This window comes from Trachemys scripta, chromosome 2 (assembly GCF_013100865.1).
Source record: "Trachemys scripta elegans isolate TJP31775 chromosome 2, CAS_Tse_1.0, whole genome shotgun sequence".
In the NCBI taxonomy this organism is placed as follows: Eukaryota; Metazoa; Chordata; order Testudines; family Emydidae; genus Trachemys; species Trachemys scripta.
In genome coordinates, this window is record NC_048299.1 from 88,010,754 (window position 1) to 88,036,820 (window position 26,067).

General features: G+C 42.0%; 1 protein-coding gene across 1 annotated transcript in view; it reads right to left on the bottom strand.

Annotated features, from left to right (window-relative positions):
- ELMO1 (engulfment and cell motility 1) overlaps positions 1-24,886 on the bottom strand; it is a 322,852-nt gene extending 297,966 nt beyond the window's left edge. The window contains exons 1-2 of the mRNA XM_034761212.1: positions 24,840-24,886; positions 10,858-11,027 (exon numbers count right to left, since the gene is read on the bottom strand). Of these exons, the coding sequence (XP_034617103.1) occupies positions 10,858-10,982 (125 nt within the window). The 5' untranslated portion in view covers positions 10,983-11,027; positions 24,840-24,886. The remainder of the gene's footprint in view (positions 1-10,857; positions 11,028-24,839) is intronic.
- Between the last annotated feature and the right edge of the window lie 1,181 nt (positions 24,887-26,067).

The window sequence follows — 26,067 nt, forward strand, 5'->3', positions numbered from 1 at the left end:
ATTATGCCACTAAGCAAGCTAAGGTAAAGAAGCTATGAATGGTGAGATTGGCATCCAAAAAAATAATAATCCTCACTGAATCCAAAGAGCAAATTCGCCTTCTTCACCCCAGCTATATTCCCAAATCTTGTATGCCAATTCTTATAGAGAACTCTTAATATTTGCAAATCTCACTACCTTATCTTTTTTATCCTTTCTTTGGGGGTAACTTTGATTTGACATAACAATGTTCTCCAGCATTTATATATGGATATACCATATCACAAGGTCTGAATTAGTCCAAGGTACTTGGTCACCCAGTTCTGTTGTCCTTACAGTGCATTCACAACTTATTCTACAGTCATCCTCTAAGAAGGCAATTTTCTATGATGAAATGGACTAGTTATTCCCATGGGGCCAAACTTACACTCTGTAACCTATTGATTAAAAGAAAAAATACAGTTAAGTCAAATTTATGTCATAAGGGGTGTTAGTTGGGTCAGGACTGGGACCATGGTCATCTGCTACTTTGCCTCTTCTTCTGATGAATGCTAACATCCTAACTGCTTTCAACCCAATTCCATGCAGTAATATTTGGAACTTCAGTAAGGGGAACTTTGATGATATACGCAGCAATAATGCAGGATTACCTCTCCTTCTTCTACATCCTAATTTGGAAGCGTATGTTTCCTCTACATAAACGATATGCTGTACGTTCTACACATACTGCATCAGTGTGTTGATTGTCATATACCATTTTTATATTATATCATCTCACAAGTCCAACATATAAAACATGATATTTACATAACATTCATGTACAACTTTTCTTCTATGCGGTTTCTCTATTTCAGTCACTCAGGTAAGTGGTTTTGGGGGAAGAGTGAAAATTGAGTGCCTTCTTGAGATAGCTCACGCTCTGTCCCAAGCAGGGCACTGCAGGAGAAATACTTTGAGACACTTATATTAAAGAGTTACATCCTAGAGCAGTGGTTTCCACACAGTTGGTCCTGACCCACTGGTTGGCCATGGGAAGGGTTTAGGTAGCTCATGTGTCCCAGTGGCACGCCCGTCCACCTGCACTCTTCCTTCCCTGGGCAGTCACATAGAGAGTGGGATCCAGGCAACAGCAGTGCAAAGGAAGTGCCTCCAGATCCCACTCTCACATCCCTTGGCCAGCAGCAACCCAGAGGAAGCAGCAGGAGCTAGCAAATGGACAGTCAGCAAGGAGTACGGCCTGGCTGCAGGGAGAGAGTGGCTGGCTGGGGCTGCAGGAGTGGGCAGGGCTGGGGAAGCAAGAGCCGGGGGGCTGGGGATGAGGAAGCGAGGGGTGGGAAAGGGAGAGGGGGAATCAGGGGCAACAGTCAGTCCTCAAAAAAAGACAAAATGCAGTTGGTGTGTCACCTGAGTAAAAAGTTTGTGAATTACTGTTCTAGAGGAAGCATGGTCTTGTGGCTAAGGCACTGCATTTGGACTCTGATACCAACTTTACAGACTTCCTCTGTGACTTGGGGCAAGGGACATAAAGTTCCCTGAGCATCACTTCTCCATTTATAAGATCTCTCTAGATACTCATACGGCTCTCAACAGTATCTGAGCACCTTCCAATTGTTTAAAAACAACAAGTGTCTCTCTTGATTTTCTTCCTTCTGGTCCTTCCTGAAATATGGGGGTTTGTTTGTGTGTTTGGGGGGACAGGTGTTAAGCAATGTGTTTTGCATTTAGTTCTGAAAGTGGTGAGGAGTCGTTCTCATCTGTTGAGGGAGTGAGTGCCATCACTGAGATGCTGTTTCTGTTAAAGTTCTCTCCCCAACGTGATTCCACTACTGCTCGCCAGTTTCATTTTTCAAGTGGAATGTATCTCTGGTGGCAACTTGTGGTTATGGAGAGTGGGGTGGCCTAATGTGGAGGAGTCAGAAAGAAGATTCTGGATTATTGTATCAAAGGTGTCATCCATGTGGATGTCGGAAGTCTACCATAATAATTAGTTTTGTGAACTTCATCACCATGTCAGACAGCATCTCTATCAATTCCTCTGGGAAGGCTTTCGTGTTTCAGTGTTTGTAGAGAAGCCTGAATTTGGAATTCCTAACAATCTGTGGGTACACCTAGCTACCATTACCAGGGGAAATGGAGTTCCTGCGGTGATGGAAAACCCTTCTGTCGGTGTAGGAAGAATCTATACTATGACACTACTATGACATAGCTATGGCATCATAGTGTAGGATTCCTGTTTGAGAGAAATCTTCCTGCTTTTCAGCCTGGATGGGAAGAGAATGGCTACTGCACTCAGAAGTTTGTCCTCCCTAGATATGGCCCTGTGGTGGACAGAGGATCCTGGAGAGATGAGGTAAGCCAACACTGTCAGTCAGCCAGGTTTCTGTAATGACTCACTTGATCTGGTCTGCATCACTGATAAAGTCACATATGGCAAAGATCTTATTGATCAGGAAGGCGATGCGGTCCTGATATTTGTCTTTTCTGGGAATGTGCTGTTTGCTGCTTGCACTGGAATGGATGGGAATAATACTGTCTTAATACCTCACAGGAGGGTTGTGAGGGTAAATTAATTAATGTTTGTGAAGGACTCATAGTATACTGATGAGCAGATAAATCTATCTATCTATCTATCTATCATACCAGTTTCTATAAAGGAAAAAACTCAAAGTGAATGCCAACATAATGTAAAAGAGCGAATAATGAAAGGTTACTGGTTTAGACATTCTGCTACCACAATATGTTCAGTGTTTGGCCTCGAAGGAACTTTGTGATAAATTTCTGGCTGAATCCCAAAAAAACAGCAGTTCCATTTGGAATTCCCCAACCCACACAAATTTAATTCTTGCTGAAAGTGCATTGTAATATATGCCAAGAGTAGCTTCCAGCTGAGACAAACTTAGCACAGCTCCTACTGGGTCAACTGCCTTTTGGCTCACGTGGTAAGATTGCTGCCTATGAATCAAAAAAAGAGTCCTAGGCTGAGGGCTTTTCTACACTTGAAACACTGCAGCTGTGGCGCTGTACCGCTTCAGTGTAGACCTACCTACACCAACGGGAGAGGTTCTCCTATTGGCTCTGTCTACACAGGGGACTAGGTCAGTTTAACTATGTTGGGGGGGGGGGATTTTTCACAGCTGGGTTGACCTAACTCTTTAGTGTAGATCAGGCCTCAGCGGAGGTAATCTACAAGACACACAAATGTTTCATCCACGCTAAGGAGTTTTTGTGAAAATTTCACACCATGGGTAATGCCAGTGCAGCTCTATTGGTGTTAGCAATATCAAGAGGGCTAAAACAGACACGTCTCCTGTGGCTGACAGGGCTTGTACACACTACCACTTATGTCAGTACAATTTATGTCACTCAGGGGTGTGAATAAGCCACCCCCTCTGAGCGATGTAAGTTACACCAACCTAAGCACCAGTGTGGAACAATGCCACGTTGGCAGGAGAACTTCTCCAGCCAACATTGCTAGCACCTCTCGCAGAGGTGTTTTATTGTGCCAACGGGGGACCTCTCCCGTCGGCATAGAGCATCTTCACCAGACATGCTACAGCAGTGCAGCTGCTTCTAGTGTACACTAGCCTTCAGTGTTTTTAAACATCATATGTCTAAACATGCTCGCCTCAGAGTAGGTTTAAACAACACTGGGTTAATCACACCAGGCAGGGGTCATAGGACTAGGAGTTTCATCTACAGTATGGCTCCAACTTTGTGGAAAGCCAGTGTTAGGGCAAATGGACATTTTTCACAAATGTTCCCTCATGTAGGCAATAGAGCAAGTACAGCTACTGGACAGATGAAGGATCCGCTAAACCAAATTTAGTCTCTAGATGGATTTTCAGGCATCACATTAGGATATCTGCATTTTGGACATCAGACACCATTTAAAATCAAGGGGATAATTAACTGCATTTCAGAAATGTTTCTCGCTCTGGTAACGCTTACCATTTTTTTAAACATATGGTAAGATGTTTTTAGTGGCCACAACATCCCAGTTCCCGGAAAAAGCCTTCACCACATACAAAACAAATGATATTCAAGAAACCTATGCAACATGAAATACTGTTGCCTAGCAGCCCCAAAACCAATGAAAAATATTTAAGTAACTGGGGGGGGGGAGGTTTGTTTGTACCAATTCCTGTTTAATATCATACTCAGAATTTGATTACACTCTGATCAGGAGGTCAAACTAAGTAATAATTTGATGTTTGAAAAAAAAAATTACTACTATAACATCAGCACTTCCACTCTCATAAAAGCCAAACATCTTCAGACGCCAACCAGCCATGCCTGTGGAAAATTGCAAATCCTGTGATTTTAAACTGGTCTCATCATTTTCCTCAAATTTTAAGTTTCATGCTAAGAAACAGCCTATTTTTCTATTTTTCATTGTGAGGAGTGTTCAGAAATTTAAAGCCACTGCAGTGTTTCCCTTTTCACCCTGTTTTACAGAAATCTGTCTCTTGCCAAAAAAAAAAAAAAAAAAAAAAAAAAAGTACAAAGTATCTTCCTTCCCCCGCCAAGAGGCGTGAATATCAACACTTAGCTAGGGCCATTTAAATGCAAATGTTTTTAAGCATGGGCAAGGTAAGAAAGACAACACTGAAGTCTATCCTGGGATCTATGGCTACAACTACACTGCAGACAATCACACTGAAGTAAAGGCATTTAATAGAAAAGCACGATTTTCAGTGCTCTTCCGCCCCTTTTTTCAGGATGTGTTCTTTGCTGACTCAGTCTTTAAAGTGGGCTTTTCCTGTTGCATACAATGCCTAGGTTGGAAAGACACCAGGAAATAAAACGGAAAAATTCCAAGCATGAAGCAAGAAAAAAACAATCCAGACAAAAACACTGTCCTGGTTTGTAGCAATTGTAGATGGAAAATGGGCACCTGGCTCTTTTTATTTTTCTTTTCTTCCACTAGTACATCCCTATCATCGGGTGGGTGGGTGGGTGGGGGACGAATGGGGGGGGGGGCCCGCTGGATATTGTGGTTTCCTTTGTGAGCATAATGCACCAGCAGTGTAGAAACCACTTTTTTCCCCAGTGTTGTCAAACAACACAATCAAATCATAATTCCATATGCAGTTTAGATGGGATTGAACCATGTGTTATCAAATCATGCTCTCACTTGGACTTTGCAGGACTTTAAGCATTAAAACAAGATTTGGTCCCATCTATATTGCAAGATGTGTTTTAACTGTGTTTGGAGATTCCTATGTTGAAAGTGTGTCATCTGACAGGTTTTATAAAGAATGTAAGACTTTTACTTGCTGCTTTGGCTCAGGTGTCTTTTGTGGCACATTGTGGATGATTCACCAAAGAGGGTAAGAACAGGAAAAATTCCATACTGATAATTTTTATAGTTTTCCACTGGCCTTGTACATAATACCATGTGAAAAGTGAGCTAAGAGGTATAATTTAGCACTGTCTTCCGAAACTAGGTCTTGAACAATATGATCTGTTTAATTTGTGCTTAATGGATGCATGATTGTCACATAGCTGCCAATGCTGTAGCTGCATGAAGAGTATGTCTGACTTGCTCGTTGGAAGATTTCTCTCTCTTTAAAAAAAAAGAATAACATGAATAACAATTTAGAAATCAATTCAGATTAATCTGGTCTGGCTGCACTTGTGATTTCCAACAGGAAAAAGGCATAATTCCTCTAATGCAGAAATTGAAGCAACTTTCCTCTTCTTCCCTCCCACAAACCAATTACGTCCCTATTCATGCAGCGGCCAGGTCTACATTACAAAGACTTGCTGACATAGCTATGTCAGTCTGGGGTGTGATCTCTGACCAGCATAGCTGTGTTGGCAAGAGCCTCTAGTGCAGATGCAGTGATATCATAATAAAAGGTTTTGCTGATAGAGCTTAGTTCACTCGGGGGGTGCTGGCTGGAATAAGCTACAGTAGCAAAAGCACCAATAAGCCACATCCACACTAGGAGCTCTTTGCCAGTATAATAAGCCAGTATAGCTACACTAGCAAAGCGCTGCTAGAGTAGACCTGGCCCTAGATGCAACAATAAATTAAACATAGTTGCTGTCATCCGTATCCTATCACCCAGCTATGTTGTGAGCATGTTCCCTGGCATAGACATTTTTATTATGTACAACTCAGAAACACTCCCTGTTCTCAATGGCAATGGAAAATGCTTTAGAACTATGCTGTTAACACAGTTGTTTCTAGCACAAAGGCAGGGTTGCCAACAGCAAGCATGCAAAAATCATGCATCTGGCCCCCCAAATCATGAGATTTATTTTAAAATCTCATGATTTTAAAGCCATAGTAAAAGCCTGGCTCTTTTTATTTGCTTTCTGACTTTTCAGCCTTTAGTATTCATGTTTTCAAAAGAGCTAAAAACTTTTTTTTTTAAATATGAAAGCTGATTCCAGGAGCTGGGGCTTTAAGAAAAAACACTAAATATCATGAGATTTATTATAAAGCAGGAGAGCTGGCAACACCAATGCTATTTGCTAAAATACTGATTCTGGGCTAGATTATGAGATATAGTAGCCCAGGGAGGAGGAGGGAGGGTTTGTGGGTGGGAGGGAGACCACATCCCAGAAGGCGCAGCAAGGAGACTGTGCCTGGCTGAGGCACAATCTCTTTCAGACAATTTTGCTTCTGTTTCCTCAAGTATAGGGGTGCACATTTTGCACCAACTATTAGGGCAGCTCAGAGCCAGGCGGGGGCAGGAAATTGTTGCATGTCTTGCTTAGGGTGACCAGATGTCCCAATTTTATAGGGACAGTCCTGATTTTGGGGTCTTTTTCTTATATAAAAACAACAAGGAGTCTGGTGGCACCTTAAAGACTAACAGATTTATTTGGGCATAAGCTTTCGTGGGTAAAAACCTCACTTCTTCGGATGCAGAAAAAAATGTGAGGTTTTTACCCATGAAAGCTTATGCCCAAATAAATCTGTTAGTCTTTAAGGTGCCACCAGACTCCTTGTTGTTTTTGTAGATACAGACTAAAACGGCTACCCCCTGATACTTTTCCTTATATAGGCTCCTATTACCCCTCACCCCAATCCCGATTTTTCACATTTGCTGTCCGATCACCCTAGTCTTGCTTCCTCCCTTCCCTCTTTTCAGTGTCCTTTTGCCTAAGGGCGAACAGGAACAAGTAGTCTCTTGACCCTATATGTCAATTCCTGTGCATCAGGATCAGGAAATCTACCTGCACATCCCTCTGTGGCCAAGCACAACCTGGGTTTCTTGTGCACGATAATATAGTAATAAAACCTACTAAGAAATGCTATGTACTAGATAAAAACAGCTCATTTTAAAAAAAACCAATAACTTTCTCTAGCATATGAAGAGTCTGAAGTCACTTCTTGTTTATGCATGTGTGCAGTCCTTTTTGTGTACATAGACCAAAGTCCTAGAGATGATTTGACACCAGGAAGCCTAGCGTTGGTAATCAGCATTTACTTGTTGTGGGGGGTATGAAGTACCCCTTTTTACAGTCCATCTGCATCTTAAAAGCAAATACAAGAACGCTTTCCAATGTCTTGATTTTGTTTGGTAAAAATAAACAACGTGCAGCATATTCAGAAAGCCTGAAAGAGAAGCAAGCTGAGCATTCTTACTGGAGCATAAGCACTTTGCCAGCTGCATCAATCAACCTGAGTGAGATGGACACAAGCCGTTTCTAGACTTGCTACCACTCCACAGCTACTGTAAAAAATATTGGTATTAACCAGATACACTTGCAGCTTCATTAGGGCCCTGTCCACACTAAGATCAGACCGCTGCTAGCTACAATATTTTAATCTCAGCACACACAGCTCCTACGGCCCTTTTATTCCAAATGGTGTAGTGGTCAGAGAGGAGATCTTGACAGAATTCTGGTAATTATACAGTATGAAATTAAAAAAAAAAAAATAGAGGAAGATACAAAACTCTCCTGAATGTTTACTATCCAGTCTCGATTCATCAGAGAGTATGTAGCAAAATGGTCATTTTAATTTTCTTGAACCAATGCACTGTATACATGCAGTGTAAGTAACATGTTGGGATGTAAGTGGGAGACACTGATAACTCCTGTCAATGATTTTTATTTTAATTACACCAGATTAGCAAGACATGTACGGCTACCTGGAAAATCCAGGGGTATCCTAGTCAGTAAAACATGGACTCAGAACTATCACTGAAGTAATGGAATGAAGGACAAATAAGCCAGTGTAAATGGTGCAGGACTCCTCATTGGCAAAAGTGGCATGAACTCCACACCTTCACTGTGCCTGTCTGCTGAAGGTTAACAAGGTTTTTTTCTTCACCACAGATGGCCTTGTCTACACTGGCAATTCACAGTGCTGCAACTTTCTCGTTCAGGGGTGTGAAAAAACACCCCCATGAGAGCAGCAAGTTTCAGCGTTGTAAGGCGACTGTGTAGACAGTGCACCAGCGGTGGGAGCCATGCTTTAACGTTGCCAGTGTAGACTAGCCCAAAGTTAGCTCGAGGTATAACTTGAGCATTGCCTCTAACTTGAGTCTCATCCACACACAAAACACTTTAACTCTAGTATGGTGGTGCTTTAAACTAGAGCTGGCTGATCCATCAGGGGATATAATCTAAAGCTCAAGTTACCACAACTCATCAGCTGCTAGCACAACTACGCTATAGAGTGGATGCAAGTGAGCTTTACTTCAGCAACCCCAGTCCTCTAATGCCTTCCCATAATTCCCCCAGACAAGGTCTCCCACAATTCACTGGCAACGTATTCCTAGAAGTCTTAGTGCCACACGAGAGTGAGTGCTGCACTAGCATGGACATGGGACCTCAAGTGTGATTTTGCAGTGAGGCTGCTCTCACTCAAGCTAAGCTAACTCAAGAACACGTAACTCAAGTTAACTCTGCAGTGAAGACTGATCATCAGACTCACAATGAAGATCAAGACGGTCAAGATTAAAGAAGAACAGGAGAGCGCAAGAGAGACCAGGAGAAAGAGTGCAATGTGTGTGTTAGGTTCAGAATTTGCCCTTTGCATGTTCACCAAAACTCTAAATTAAGGTTTTCTATTCTTGTGGCTATTAGGCATGATCTTACCAAGGATTTACTGTATAAAATGACACAGTATAAAACTTGATCAAGATGCACTGTGCAGTGCAGATGTCCTTGCTCCACAATTACTCTCACCTAACCAAACTTTAAAAACAAAATCAGACTGCAATCACTCCAGTCACCACTGCAAATTGCACAGGCTCCGATGAGCTAAACAAGGAGGAAGAATACAGTGAGCAGTTATAGGTCAACAACATGTGAATCCATTGGAAACTCTTTGGTCCTGATTCTCTGCTCTGGCACACCAGTTTTAGGGTTTGCCTACACTGGGTATTTTTGCACCAGTATACCTGCATTGATAGAGCTACCCTGTTGCAAACCTCTAGTGTAGACATGATGCACCAGTAAAAGAGTGGCTTAGTGCAGCTTATCCCTGTTTGAAAGCCCTGTCAATGAAAGCCACTTTTTATATCGGTGTAGTAGATCTACACAAATGCCCAGCCTACACACAGAGACAAGGTGGATGAGGTAATATCTTTAATTGGGCCAACTTGTGAGAAAGACAAGCTTTCGAAATTACACAGAGCTCCATGTAAGCTTGAGAGCTTGTCTCTCTCACCAACAGAACTTGGTCCAATAAAAAATATTACCTCACCCACTTTTTCTCTCTAATATCCTGGGACAGCACAGCTGCAATAACATTGCATGCAGCCTGCATATACACACACTTGAGCTTATTTAACTAAGAGTATATGAGGACACACTTAAATCAATTTAAACCTGGCTTATATTGATTTAGCTTAATTTGGTCACTAACCAACAAAAGCTGAAGCAATATTAGCCAATTTAACAAAAAATTATTGAAAAGTTATTTTAATTAAACCAGTACAGCTTGTGTGTATAGATCAGCCTAGGGTTTGTTCTACTGTATGTACATCAGTGTGTAAATCTCTAGTATAGACAAGTAGTATAGACAAGTCCTTATGCCAGTGTAAAACTGTTGTGAGGGAGTCCAGAATCAAACCCTTTGTATCACTAGCTGGATTGCAAGCAGTAATCTAAAATATCCACGCTGGTGCCCTTCACAGTATCTGATAGAGTGACAGCAAAACACTCTCTGTAAACAGCACCTTTCACCCAAGGATCTCAAAAGCCCGTTGCAAATAGAAACTATTAAAGCACTACTTAACAGTGTGATGCACCAACTGGTGGGGGGTCTATTTTGAACAAACTTCAAATAACTGCCTATGCCCATGAAGTCAATAACAGAACTCTCAGTTACTTTACTGGAACAGGATAAGGCCACTTCACACCGGTAAAAATGGCTGACATTTTCCAAAAGAGTGTAAAGGAGTCAGGTGTCTAACACCTACTGACCTATAAAAATCTTTGAAAATCCCATCAAAAATGAAACAAAAATTAAAGACATAAAATTAAAACAAAAGGAAGTGGATTTTTTTACATTGTATCAAAAAGTATACATTTAAAAACCAGTTATCAGTTGTCACTATTTAACAGGAACCTTAGGACCAAAAGTTTAACAAATGAAGCTTGTTATTTCAGGGCAATGAAGACCATGTTGATTCCTGGGCTTTGTGGCACAGAAGTGACTCGTGACTTCCTAAGATTTCCTTTTCCCTCTGGGGAAACAACACATTTTTACAAGGTTTCATGTGATTACACTGATATTGTTTGAGTAGCAGAGGACTGTTCAAATACTGCTTTTCATTTTCTTATGTTCATTTAGTTTTAGGAAGTGAGGAGTGTTTACTAATATTTCAAGCTAAAATAGTGTGTATGAGAGAGAGTGAGACACAAAACTGGTGGAAACAAATGTTACAGTTCAAGCAAAATACTTACTCTGTGCCACTTTCGACCATCTGCGTTAGGAGAGAGATACCATCTAGATTTATAAATTCCTGGGCAAACGTAACATCCCGTGAGTAACTGGCTAAGTCTTTCAGTGCTTCTAACTTGGCATCCATACTAGAAGATTGGATCCTCTCGTGGAGCTGCTGTGCATTTTGAGCCTCACCAGAGACAAAAAAGAAAAAAAAACATTAAAAAAAACTCCTCAAACTCTTAGTTATAAATGTATTGTGTAAATGATGTATTGGGGCTCCTAATTTCTCCGAACGGAACGGATTATTATTTGTATTGGGCTAGTACCCAAGATCACCATCTTGGACCAGTATCCCTTTGTGCTTTGGGCACTGTAAAGAAACAAACAAACACTGACCAAAAAAAAAAAAAAAAGACAGTCCATGGCCCAAAAAGGTTATGTACCCTTAATATGAAGTGTGACCCAAACAATTAAAACTACCCCAAAAAGCAAAGTACATAAATGTAGTTTCTTTATAATTAGGACAATGGCAGTTCTTTTCAATCTACATTTACTCCATTCAACGCACTCTTCCATCACCCTTAAACAAAAATATATTATCCTACTCCAGATCCTATGCAGAGCGCACATAGTACTGATTTCTGTTTCTTCCGCTCCTTTCCCTACCTTTTTTCTTTTGCTTTTTCTCAGTTTTATATCCATGGTATTTGTATTTCCAAAGAACATAGGAATGATTTCCTCCTAAACTATATGACGTTATCACACATACATCATCTTATATCACTCAATTGAATCATATATTATAAATATCCTGCCCATCAATGTTTACCTCGCTGATGAGAAATAATGTGAAATCTGACAGGAACAGAAAAAATAAAGAGCTAAAGGGATTTTTTTTTAAATTAAATTGTCCAGAAGCCACGTAAATATGTTTTGCATAGTTAAGCAAATACTTTAAAATACATTCATCTCACATTTTCAGTCAATGATCCCAGAATAACAATTACCTGGATACAATATCCAAAAGCTTCAGCTAACAGCTAACCAATCTTTCTGCTATTGATAGAACCTTCCCTGCTATACTCAGATGCTTGTAAAATTCAATTTCCTACAACACACTTATGTGCATTGACTGAAGCGTGAATCTGAAGCAGTAGCCCATTAGGAAACTGAATTAGTGGTAAGGCCTGGCACAGTCACTCTCTTTGATATTATATTTGCACTAGGGAAAGCTGAATTTGTTCTGTCTGACAATTTCTTTGCTATGTAATAATTATTCTACACCTGCAAGGACAATGGCTTTTCAGTAGGTGCTGTGAATATCCAGGTTTGAATGTATAAGTGAATATTTTTGAACAGGAGAGATCGGAAATGATAAAAACCAATATGTACTTTATAACCTTCTATTCATCGATTTCAGAATGCTTGATAAACATTCATAAATTAAACCTCCCAACATCCCTGCCCCCCCAGGAGGTAAGGAAGGATAATTTTCCTCCATTTTACAGAGGAGTAAATTAAGGCACACAGAGGTTAAGTGACAGGTTCCAGAGTGGTAGCGTGTTAGTCTGTATCAGCAAAAACAATGAGGAGTCTTTGTGACACCTTAGAGACTAACAAATTTATTTGGGCATAAGCTTTCGTGAGCTAAAACCCACTTCATCAGATGCATGGAATGGCTAAATCGACCCCCAGTGGATCGATTGCTGCAGCATTGATCCATGGTAAGTGTAGACATACCCTTAGATACAGCGCACAGGGGTTTGCAAAACTCACACCCCTGGGTACTGCAGTTATGCCAACCTAAACCCTTGGCACAGACTGGCTAAACTGGCAGAAGCATTCTTCCATTGACCTAGCTACCGTTGCTTGGGGAAATGGAGTTACTACAGTGATGAAAATACCCCTGCCGTCGCTGTAATACGCATATACACTACAGAGTTACAGCGGCATGGGTATGCCACAGTAACTCCCATAATGTAGATAAGCCCTCAGTCTCCATGACTGGTACATCTGGGAAGGATGACTAGCTGCCAGCATGGAAGTTTTGCAAAATATTAATATTTCTCAGAACAAATTTAACTTCTATGAGTTGTTACCCACTCTAGAATAGACATTTTGGAGGGTCTTCAAAAGTATTACGTCAGCTCAGATGAACTCACTTTGAAAATGGTTTCAAGGACATCATTAAGCATGTTACTGAAACAAACCACCCTCAGAATCTATTTAGAAGACCTTCACTACTGCTGCGCGAAGAGGGTCACAAACTAGGATGTTAGGGTTCGTCTACATAGATATAACCAACAAATTTGACAAGGATCATTAAAGGCAGTTACAAGACAGGATGGTTGGTTGTGTGAATGGGGCTAGATGTTGTCGTAACTGTGCTTTACTGCAAAATTACTATGTTGGGGGATCACATGGTAACTTGATAATGTCCTGACCATGTTTTTTTATGTCAGTTTGGTCTTGCCTGTGTGGATAGGACCAAAAACAGTTACAGAAATTTGCTGCAGCCTTGTAAAGGCCAAGTTTTGCCACTGACTACAGAGGGGCCAAGATTTCACCCATGGCTGTAACAGTTCTATAACATGGTTGCAATATAGTTTGGTCCTTTCTACACAGGCTAGCCAAACCATGATGTAACCTAGCTAGGATATAATACTAGTTAAACTCAGTTTTGTCTGTGTAGATGGGAACTTACTCATGTCCTCGACTACATTTGTCTACACCAATGTTAATGCTACACCAGCAGTAGTGCAACAGCAAAAGATTTCCTGAAAAATGAATGTGGACAAGGCTTAATAGGCCAAAGGTCAAAGTTTCTAGGCAGTGGCGCCTATGGTATGTAAAGCAACCCCCTGGACGTCTGTACATCCAGAAACCTGCATTCTTTCTGCCATCAGAAGAGAGAAGAACTGGTACAGGCAGATCAGATCTTGATTAGAGAATAAAGAAATATTTTTCTTAGCAAAAGTATTGGTAATTGTCTCATGTGGCAAACGTAATGTTGGCTATTGACATTACGTGCCACATGGATGAAAATATTGCTGCACTGAACAACACGTAGTCCTCAAAAATCTCCTAGTTCTTGTTGCCATAGTGCTCATATGTGCTCTTACAGAATGCACAGTCTTGCTGAACAATGCATTAAAATGACACCCAGATGATGCATGCTGAGTGGTTACCAGGGCGTTCTTTTAATGATTTATAATTCATCAGTGGATGGACAGTAGAGAGCACTGCTCATTAAAGAACAGTAAAGCTGGCTACCACATGTCTGTTCTTATTAAAATATGATCCAGGTAGGAATAAAAAATAAAACCCTTTTGAGAAATATGATGAGGGGAATTAACCAGAACACTGCTGTTCCAATAAAGTAAGGGTTGTATTAAAAGCTCTCCAGTTTTGAAGAGGAGGAAGCGGAGGAGGAGAACAGGAAGCTTGTAAAATGCACTCTGTCAAAGCTGGAGTATTTCAAAAGGCCTTCAAGAAGCCTAAAATATCTGTCTAGTCTTGTTCAAAGGACAGCCAGGATAGGCTGCACTGTCTGAACTGCAGTGTTTAAAAACAGAGACAGCTTGACAGGACTGTCAGCTTTAAAATAAAAAAGAAATGATCTAAGTCCAAGATGGGAATTTGCATAGAAAACCCATCAACCCTTTGGAGATTAGAAAGTCCTACAAAGAGTTCCACTGACTGCTACAGATAAACAGCCACTGTACACTGCCTAAGTATTCCTTCTGGCAGAGGAGAATACTTCACACCCTGTATCTTTAAACTTTGCAAACAATTAACACACAAATTTAGGCCCTGTCTACACTGGCAAGTTTCTGCAGGGCCGCCTGGGGTGGTGGGGGTGCGAAAGGGGGGCAATTTGACCCCACAGGGGCCCCCATAAGAGCTTTTCAGGGGCCCTGGAGCAGGGTCCTTCACTCACTCCGGGGGCCCCGGAAAACTCTCGTGGGGCCCGGGCCCCCGGAGTTTCTTCCGCTCCGGGTCTTCGGCGGCCCACCGAAGTGCCCTGAAGATCTACGGCAGGGGGTTCTTCCCCCTGGGACTCGCCGAATCCTCTGGGCGGCCCTGAGTTTCTGCGCAGTAAAACAGCTTTCTGCGGTGTAACTCCCGAGGTGCACACACTGCCAAGCCCCTTAGTGTGCAGAAACGGCATAGTTGCAGCGCTGTAAAAAATCCACCCCGACGAGAGGCATACAGCTTTCTGCGCTGGGGGAATAGCGCTGTGGTGCCAGTGTAGACACCGTGGTCGATTATAGCACTGTGATTGGCATCCGGGAGGTGTCCCACAATGCCTGTTCTTAGCTCTCTCGTCTCAGGTTGAACTCTATGGCCCTGCCCTTAGGTGACCAATCGTCATCCCCACTCCGTAAATTCCTTTGGAATTTTGAAAGTCTCCTTCCTGTTTGCTCGGTGATGCGTGCAGTGGTCTCAGCACATCTTTCCAGATGGGCATGCCTGCTCCACGCACCAGGCGATCCTCCGCTTGGAGCACTACTGAGCTGCTGGACCTCATTGGCATTTGGGGAAAGGAGGCTGTCCAGTCCCAGCTGTGCTCCAGCCGTAGGGATTATGATACTTACGGACAGACTTCACGATGTATGACAGAAAGGGGCCATGACCGGGACACACTGCAGTGCAGGGTTAAAGTGAAGGAGCTGCAGAACGCCTACCACAAGGCGCAGGAGGCAAACCACTGCTCCGGTGTTGCACCCACTAGCTGCCGGTTCTACAAAGAGCTGGACGCAATACTCAGTGGTGACCCCCACCTCCACTGCGAAGACCACTGTGGATATTCTCGCATGCCAGTCGAGAGTGGACCGAGCCAGGAGGAGGAAATCTTGGATGAGGAAGTGAAGGGGGGACCCAGAGACAGAGGATGACTACCCTGGAGGAGCCTAGCCAGTCACAGCTGTCAGAGCTTGGCGAAGCGCAAACAGGAGAGGAGGCCCCTGGTAAGTAGATTTGATTTTGTGAATTACTGAAGCGAGCTGTTGGGGGAAGAAGGGTTGCAGAAAGCAGCCTTTTCTCTGTATGATGCACGTACCACCACATGCCTAGTTTGAGCGGCGGAACAGGCTGTTGATTGACTCCCTCACTTCACGGGAATCTGCTTCAGAGATCTCCAGGAAACTCTAGTAGAGATACTGGGCCATCCACTGCCGCAAGTTCTTTGGCAGAGCTGTTTCGTTTCTTGCCCCATTAATGGTAACTTTCCCGCGCCAGTGTGCCGTCATGGTTGGGGGTGGGAAGGGGGGAAAACCACTGTTGCACACAGGCGAGCTGCATAGGGCCATGGCGGAAGGCACAGTCTTGGAGAAGACCCTCCCTTGACTCCCTGCTCACCCTCAGCAGCGAGACCCTCCTCCATCTTCCCATAATTCTTAGTGGCAGAAGAGGAAGAATTGCTCTGTGGGATAGCTGCCCAGAGCGCACCACTCCGAATACCATTGCAATTGCCGCAAGTGTGAACACGCTATTGCGCAGGCAGCTGACAGTGTGAACACACAAGAGCAGTTTCCCTTCAGCGCTCTCTGAGTGGCGCTGTAACTGCCAGTGATGTAACTCTGCCAGTGTAGACATATCCTTAAGGAAGAGGAAGAGCGTCAGCCTGGGAAGGAGGTTGCAGAAATTCTGAATCCAGACATTCTCAAACATTAATGCACTCTGGGTGAAATCCTGACCCTACTGGCTTTGATGGCAAAACTCTCATTGATTAAGCTCTTCAGGGCAGGGACTCTTTATGTTCTTTACAATGCTTGGCACAATGGGGTCCTGGTCCATGACTGGGAGTCCTAGACACTAAAGTAATACAAATAATAATAATGGCAAAACTCCCATTGACTTCAATAGGGCCAGGATTTTATTCTTTGTCTTTTACAACATAACTTAAGAAACATATCATGAAATACAAGGTAGTGTACATATTTCAGCTTGCTATGCAGATAAATTAATCACATCTTTCCCACTGGTATAAACAAAATCAGAATGTCTAATCCCCCTAGAATAACAATGTGTACAGACCATTATGAATTAATCTAGAGTATTTTACAACAATCAAAGCAAGGAAATTCAGTCTTTAGACTGCTACTTCATCCATAACACAACCCCATCATACTCCAGAAAACAGTGGATGATTGGACATGCTATATAATCTGCATTATATGCAAACTAAGTCCAACAAACCACGTAAAACCAATTGGCATTCTACTTCTACTAAGCAATGAAATTCAATTGAAAGCTGCATGGGCAAATGGTTACGATTTTTATAATAATACTTAGCTATTAGAACTTATATATGCAAAGCCCTGTACAAACATAATCCACAAAAGAGCTCTGTGAAGTATGTTAGGATCAGTGATAGTCATTTAAAGATAACAAACCTGTGAGAAGAGAAGATACCAGTCCAAAGCTACAAAGTGAGTCAGTGGTAAAAGTATTATAGATGTAGTGCATAGGCACGGAAAAAAATATTTAAAAAGAAGTTTGTGCGCATTCAGTAGCTACCTATTAAAATTTTAGAAAAGCACACAATCCAAGGGTTTGGTTTTAGGTTTTTTGGTTGTACTTACTATTTATAACATCACCTTGGAAACTTGAAAAATGAAACTTATCCTAAAAATAGCTTCTCCCTTCATCACATGCAGAAAAACACACCAAATTAGCTCATTATTTACTATTACAGGGTTATATAGGACTTTAATTCATAATTAAAAGATACCAATGATTACAAACTTGGGCTCTAACGAGTAGCCCCAGTAAAGTTAAGTTTAGAGTGTTTGCAAGATCAGGGCCTCAGGGTCTGATCCCCAGCCCTTTCCTCATTGACAATGTTGGGCCTATATGAATAAGCAAGGACAAGAGATGGTCAAAAAAAGATTGCCAATCTCTTTTTTGTGTGTACGATTATATGGTCTAGAACTCCAAGGGGAAAACAGGTGGTCTGAACTCTAAAGAATATGCAGCTGGATCAACTGGTTGTATACCATGTTATTGTGTATAAACATATAACAAGTAATGTCTTTTATGAAAACTTGCGATGTTCTGACCTTGACGGTCACCAGGAGATGGGTACACAGTTTACGCTTATAAACATATGCATGTACATATGTGTAGAACATTTTAATTGTAATCATGGTGCAACTTACAGCTCCACCTCACACTAGCCAGGGGAAGCAATCAGGCAGGGAGGGGCATGAAAATAACTCCAAGCACTTAGCATTGTACAACCAAGGGAAAGGCAATGATGGACCATTAAAGTTAATGGAAAGACACAGAAACTGAAAAGAAAACCCCAGTCTTGGGCCTTGGCTACACTTGCGAGTTACAGTGCAATAAAGGAGCCCCGGGCACACTAGCTCACTCCCCCATCCACACTGGCAAGGCACGTAGAGCGCTCTGATTCTGCAGCTACAGCGCTGCTGGTACTGTACCTCGGCAAGTGGAATAATGTTTGCTGCGCCCCCGCTGGAGCGCCGCAGCGCCAGTATGAACGAGGTGTTGCATTACTGTGCTGTGATCAGCCTCTGGAATAATCCCATTAAGTCAAGTGGCCACTCTTATCATTGTTGTGAAATCGGCTGCAGGAATGCGGAAATGCCGTTTGAAATCTCCATTTTGGAGAAGCCGGCTGCTTATCAGCTCTGAGGAAAAAGCAAACATTTACTGTTTGCTTTGAGTGAGAGAGAGAAAGGCAGGTGGGGGGGAGAAGGAAGTCTGAACTTACAAGACAGCATGCTGGCACACTCTCAGTACCCCAAAAACCCACTCTCTCTACCCCCACATACACACAACACACTCCTTGTCACACTCCACTCCCCCCATTTGAAAAGCACGTTGCAGTCACTTGCATGCTGGGATAACTGCCCATAATGCACCGCTCCCAATGCCGCTGCAAGTGCCGCAAATGTGGCCACGCCAGTGTGCTTGAAGCTGTCAGTGTGGACAGACTTCAGTGATTTCCTTACTGCGCTCTACGAAGGTGGGTTTAACTCATGGCACTCTACATCTGCAAGTGTAGCCATGCCCTTGGAAAACTAAGGAAAGAGGCAGTTTCCCCCCTCTGTATCCATAGTCCCAGAGAAAGAAAGAAAAAAAGGCAAACCCTGTTGAAAGAGAAGGGGTTTATTATGTGAGACGGCTACCCAGAAACAGAGGGCCAGCAGCTAAGCAGGGTATTGTCCATGAAACACTAGATACCACTACGACAGAGGGCACACTGGAAAACTATTAAGAGCCAATGGGTAAGTTGTATTAGAGAAGGGAATTTAGCTTATATAGAAGTGTGAAGACTGAGATTGCGTCTTTATGGTTACAGTCTGTGTAACTTGTGTTTGCTTTTTGACTTTTTCTTTAGTTTTACTCCAACCAGGTCTCTGTTGTGCAGTCTTGGTGGAGTGTGCATCTGGGGGCAAGCTTCATTCCTTTAGGGTGATGAACCAGAAGGGAAAAGTCCGAGTGTCTGGTAGTTAAGAATTTAAGGGAAAGATCTGGGAGGACTCAGGACCAGAAGAGCTATGGAGTAACTAGGTGGGTGGAAGCCATGGGGAGACCTTTATGTCTGTAGGCTGGCTACCCATGTCAGAGCTCTGAGCCATAGTTGCACAGCATTAAGGAACCCAAAGTTACAGGGCAGGTGATGGCCTGGGTGAACCCCAAAACATCACAACATGATTTTCCAAGACATTCATGAAAAAAATGTGTTTGTCTTTGTAGAAATGTTCACAGAAAAGGACAATTATTGTAAATACTTGTGGGCACATGTATTTTCACAATGATACTTGTGCAAACATGTATTTGCATGAGTATTCATGCTGGAAATATTAATGCAGGCATCCTGAAAGCTATTTGCGGGTTCAGGAGTCATCCAGTCAGGTAGCCAAAAAAACAACCTCATGTGACAAAGGTGGCTAATCCCACATCACAAATAGCATATTATTAAAAGCTAGTACACGGATCAATAATTATGGTACAGTTCACAAGCAAACCATATGTTTGTATAAGCCATTAGTTGAATCATTTTGAACAAGATAATACACAGATATCCAATGATGTTTGTGAATAATTAATTAACTGATACATGGACTAGTCACTTAATTTGTGTGCTGCTAATATTTTACCTACCTCTAGTAAAGAACAGTCACTAGAATAAGGGTTTGCAGGATCTGGTGTATAAAATATACGCATGAATGTTCACAAACAGTAGCAGATGCCATTCTGCTTACTGCATGGGAGGACAGACAACTGTGCTTTAGGAATATTTTCACACTATACAATGATTATAACTAAGTTATCCATCTACACACCCATCACTAGAACAAAAAAATCCCAGAATGGGCAATCCCAGACAAACTGACGTTTCACTCTCAAATAAATCCATATAAAAAGATAAATGCTGGATAAGATACATAAGTTAATTCCATAGAAACGTAACTGGGCACAGGGGGAAAATGTGTCATGTAAAATGACAAAAATACTATATAGTGCATACCGAGATAGTGAGGAAGATAATAGGAGAGTCAAGATAAATAGGAAAGATAGAAAGATGAGAGCCAAGATAATAGGACAGAAATTCAATCTATGCTCAAGTAACCTAGGAGACAGAGTGTGTGAGTGTTTTAAAGAGGCGGCAAGGGGAAGCATTGTTTAGGGAAAAAACAGTCCTCAGAGAATCACATGAGACATGAACTTTGCAAACAGATCTGAAGAAACAAAGAGACAGGTCAAATTCCCAACAGGTCTGACAATTCACATTCACAAAGTTCCAACTCAGTGAAATTGCAAATAGGCAAGTCATAAATCTCTAAAGGAGACGGTTTATAAGGGATTTAGCAATGTGCCAGGAATTACTGCATTGCCAAAGTGATCCTATAATGATTTAGAGAAAAGAAGCCAAAGTCTAAAAAAGAACACGTAGTTTAAATCTGTGATAATTAAAAGAAAAAACACTGTACTTATACTTAGGGTTTCAGATTTAATTTAGAAAAAAAAAAAAAAAAACCCTCACTATCCCATTTTCAAGTGTTTCTGGCTGTAGGGGATAAAAATCAGAAACTCACACCTGGAAGTGAAAGCATTGTGTAAGGGTGGGCATTTGCCCATGGAAATGGAGGTTACTTACCTGTAACTTCAAGATGTGTGATCCGTATCTGTATTCCACACATGGATACGCATGAACACCATGTGCCTGAGTCCAGAATTTCTTTCAAGCAATGTCCATTAGTCAACACACATGTTATAACTTTCTTCATGCTTCCAACTGAGGGCATGAAGGGTGGTGCTGGCCAACATCTCTCCAGTTTCCCATTCTTACTGCAGTGTACCCAATCCACAGCAGAGGGGACAGAGGGTGGGTAGTGGAAGACAGATAAGGACCACACATCTCAAAGAACTTCCAGTTACAGATAAGTTGTGATGTGTATTCCGGATGTAAGAAATTAACAAGGAGTAGTCAAACTGGGGGTGGGTTCAGTGAAACAGAAGTGATAGCTGAAGGTAGCACTGCTGTCCCCACAGCCGTATCCACAGTTGAGACTGTACCATGATATAATGTCTCATGAAGGTATGCAAAGAGCTCCACATAGCTGCCCTACATATTCTAGTCTGAGTATGTCTCTCAGAGATGCAGCTGAAGTAGCTTCCCGCCCTGGTGGAATGAGCCTTTATCCCTTTAGGGATGGTTGGGAGGATGCCAACTAGTTGGTAACAAAAGGTGATGCAACCCAAGATCCATTTAGAAAATCTCTGCACGGATATATATTGGCCTCTTGATCATTCTGCTATGGAAACAAATAGTTTAGGTGTCTTCTAACCTCCTTTGTTCTTTGCAGATAAAAGGCCAAAGCCCTCTGGAAGTCCAAAGAATGCAGTCTTTCTTTCTTCTTCCAAGGCATGTGGTTTAGGAAAAAAATACAAGTAATTGGATGACCTGACTCTCATGATATACAAACACTACCTTGGATATGAATCTGGCATGGAGGTGTAGTGAGACCTTTTCTTTATAGAAGGTGGGCCAACCTTAAGTACTCCCAGTTCACTGACTCTTCTTGCCGATGTTATAGCTATCAGAAAGGCCACCTCCACGGACAGACGTGTCATACAGCATGTAGTCAGTGACTCAGAGGGAGTCTTAGTGAAAGATGATAGAACAAAATTGAGATCCCACTGAGATACAAACTTCACCACTGGTGGAAAGGTTCTGAGAATTCCCTTCAAAAATATAGTTGTGACAGGATGTGTCAAGATCGTACAGTTATCATCTGGAGGATGGAAAGTGCTGATTGCTGCTAAATGAACCTGCGGGGAACTGAATGCAAGATCCAAAGACTTATGGGTAAGTAGATACTCTAAGATATCAGGGATTCCAGCGGAGTCCGGAGACAAATTGTGTTGATGAGCCCAAGTGGAGAAACACTTCCATTTAGCTGAGTAACAGCTTCTTGGCCAGTTCACAGTGCCCCAAGGTCAAACATATTTAATGAATGTTCTCTTAAATAGGGGCTTCTTAAATGTTTTCATGGAATGACCACATCCTAAATTCAGTCTTGTGGACTTGCATCTCACCCTGCCTATCCACTATTAAATGGCTGACTTCCCTTTCCATGCCATTCTGGTGACAGCTAATAATTCCGTAACGGTAAAGCAAGTTTATGAAAGCATTAGTGTATTTTTAGCTGTATGTAGCATAAGGGTTTTGTCCACTCTGCAGAATTACACAGCTTACAATTTGCTTTTCACAATGTCTCATCCACATGTTCTGTTGTTCTCAGCTGGAAACAAGGAGGAAGGACAGATATGTGGCTAGCCAGTTTCCCGGGGCAAACAACATGGGCTCAGTGGGTCCTGAGCCCACAGACTGGAAACCTCTGCTCTATCTACCTTAGGTACTTATTATTGTAGTACCTAGAGAACAAAGATTTTCTTCTAGCATGCGTACATGGAAAGCACCATTAATCTGTAAATTTTGAAGACTACAAAAATGCCATTCATTAGCAACACCCCAATCCTTTAAAAAGGTCCCCCAAACCACAGCCACGGTTTTAAAAAAATGTAAACATTTGAGTATAACACACTGGAATTGGGTTAAAAAAAAAGTGAATGCTGAAAACTAGAAGGTACCGTGACTCCAACATAGAATTGATGGCATGGGTACTTTCTGAGGAATTATGCAGGCAGTTTGTGTGGTACTCTTTGCTGACACATCAACACAGATTTTGCTTGGTTTTATGGGATTACAATTTTAAGCAACAGGGATGTCAGGTCCCCCTTTTCAGTGAGATTGATGTGGATTGGTGCTTGTTTCCCCGAAAACCACAGAGATTGGGAGGTGTTGAGGAAGTCCCCACCTCGCCTCTTCCTGAGGCATCCCAGGAAAGGGGGTTAGATTCACAGGGAAGCCTGAGCCATCTATGAGACCAGGTAGCTTCCTAGGTATTAGGTTGTCCTGGGTTGCAGGCCATGATATACCTTGGAAGTAATCCAGGCTCTGAGAGGGCCTCGTTCTTAAACTATTGTTAAGCTTTGGGAATGTGATACTCTAGAACTGAGCATGAAAAAAAGAAGGCATGTGACAGAGAGAGTACCTATTGCCTTCTCCCTTTTAACTGCTGCTGGACAGGTCACCTTGTGAGAGGTTATGCTCTCATGGAACAAATAAAGTTCCATTCGCTTGCCCCAAAATTCCAGATGTCTATCTGTGTCCTTACTGGGCCCTTCAATTCCCTATTTCTACCCCAACATATCTGCAATTTTGCTATTTGCATGCCCAGTGTCTGGTAACTGCAAACATCAAGTTGGGTGGGGTGGGTGTGAACAGAGAGGTCTGCATGACTTGGTGAATTATCAATAAAATACAGAGCTTTTCATTTCTTTACTACATCTTATAATCCAGACTAGATTTCCCTTACCTGAAAGTTACTAAGCGGTTCAGTGGCCTATGTGAAATAAATTAATGGTCTCGGACCAGGTCCTAATAGACAGGGGTTCACATCACAAATCTTCCTCTGTAACTGGCACCCCTTTTGGCAGCCACATCAGAAGCCAAGGATTGAATGGACAGGACCTTTTTCATCCCTAGATTTGATCCCGTCAGAACATAGTTGCGGTTGTTTAAAGGAATTGCTTTGCCTGGGGACTGAAATTTCCAGAATACTGCATTGAATCTGCCGTGGCTACCATGACCAGACAAACTCAGGTAAGCTGTTTTAGCAAGATAGTCCATTGGTGATGCAGGATGGAGACAGTTCTATTGCTGATACCCATGCTACAGATAAACAGAGGCTTTCAATATGTGGCAGTATAGCTGAGAGCCCAGAAATGGGTCATGATGGGGATCTGGTGGGTCCCACCCACCAGCTGAGAGGGAGTGGGATAAAAAATGCAAAATCTCACAGTCACTAGAAACCAGGAGAGGAGATAAGAAGGAGCAGTTCACTCAGTCCTCCTCTCTCTCCCCTTCTGTCATCCCGACCCTATCACATGCCTTTAACCTAAACATAGTAGAGTTCTCCCCATCCTGTCCTCCATCCTCCCTCCCAGCTCTGAACTCTGGAGCAGACACAAGTTTCTCTGATGGAGGCATTGGTGCCACCTTAACAGACTGGAAGCTGTGCCACCTTGGAGATGAGTGCTGTGCAAATGGGGGGGGGGGGAGGAGGGGAGGGAGAAGAGAGATTAGACAGAAGTACCCAGCAGCACCCACCCTAATCCACAAGCCCCACACCCAGCAATACCAGCCCTCCTCCAAATGAGTGAAAACCCTACAAATCCCACAATCCTTTGTAGTTGGATACAGTAGATCATGGGCAACATTTTACACCATTGTGAAAGTCACAGACCCCAAAAAATAGAGAACCACTAATTCTCAGTCCCTTCCACGAGCTTCCAAATTCACTACAAGAAAAAAATTCATAGTAATCACCTCAACCAAACCATCATTATGGGAGACTGAAAAAGTTTAAGGAGAGTGAACAGAATGGTAACTTACTGGAGAGGTTGTTAATCGAAGGATTGCTCCATTTTTAATTTCATTGCGATTCTGAAAGAGAAAATCCAAAAGGTTTTACTCCCTCTAATTACAATCAGCTCACACAAAAGGTGCAACATGCACAGGATAAAATACAACATTAAACCAGCAACAATGCTTTGTCTGTGTAAGGGGGTGAATGCCTCCCCACTGCATAATATGGTAAGATACACAATTTCCCCCCTTTTTATGCATGCTACCCATTGTTCAAGCAAGAAATACAAATATATATATTTATTGTTCATATGAATTTTTAACAGATTTGAACCATTTTAAGAATGACTTCATATATTGCAGAATTTAGCTACCATTGGCAATTTCTAAATATTTCTTTGAAATATACTATAATAGACATAAATAACTGCCAGTAATGTCTGGCTCTAATCTTGTGCTGCATAGCTGAGGAGTTTGTAAGATTGCTGAAACCTATCATTAAACATCTGCAGCATTTAAATGTTATCCCACTGGCTCTTCATTTTCTAGAACAAGAACATGCTGACAAGCCACTGGAACCAGCCACTGAGCTCTGCCACCACTATTTTGCACCCACCCTCCAACAAAGATGCTGAAGGGTTAATAAGTCAAACTACATCACTAATGTTTGCAAATTCAAATATACCACAAGTCATTTCTCACATAGTTGGCAGAAAGAGAAGGGATAAGATATTTTCTTTTGGGTAAGCTCATATAAAATGTTAAATTAAACTAAGATGCCTGCAGGAAGCTAAGAATCTCGTGACAGTTTTTGCAAGAGTATGGGTTAAGCCAATCTCCTGTCCAACAATCCTCTTAAAAAAGAGATTCTAAAGCCCAAGGCTGCCTATGAAGTACTACCAAACATATAACAGCACATTTGCCTATGTAGCACCTGACCCAAAGCTAAATTGATGTCAGAACTCCCAATGAACTTCAGTGGCCTTTTGATGAATCCCAAAGTCTCATTACTACCAATATTTACCATGGTATTTTGTAACAAGCTTTGGGATACCTCCAGTGTAAACCCAAATTCTGTTAACACATTTATGTTTTTCTAAAAGATATGCTCTAGTTCAAAACGGAATTTTTTTTTTTTTTTTTTTTTTGGTAAATTCTATGGCCTAAATTATCACAATGGTCACTTCTGACTTCAGAATCTGTTAATCTCTTACTTTGAGACATTGTTTTAACTTTTTAAAATGTTATATTAATT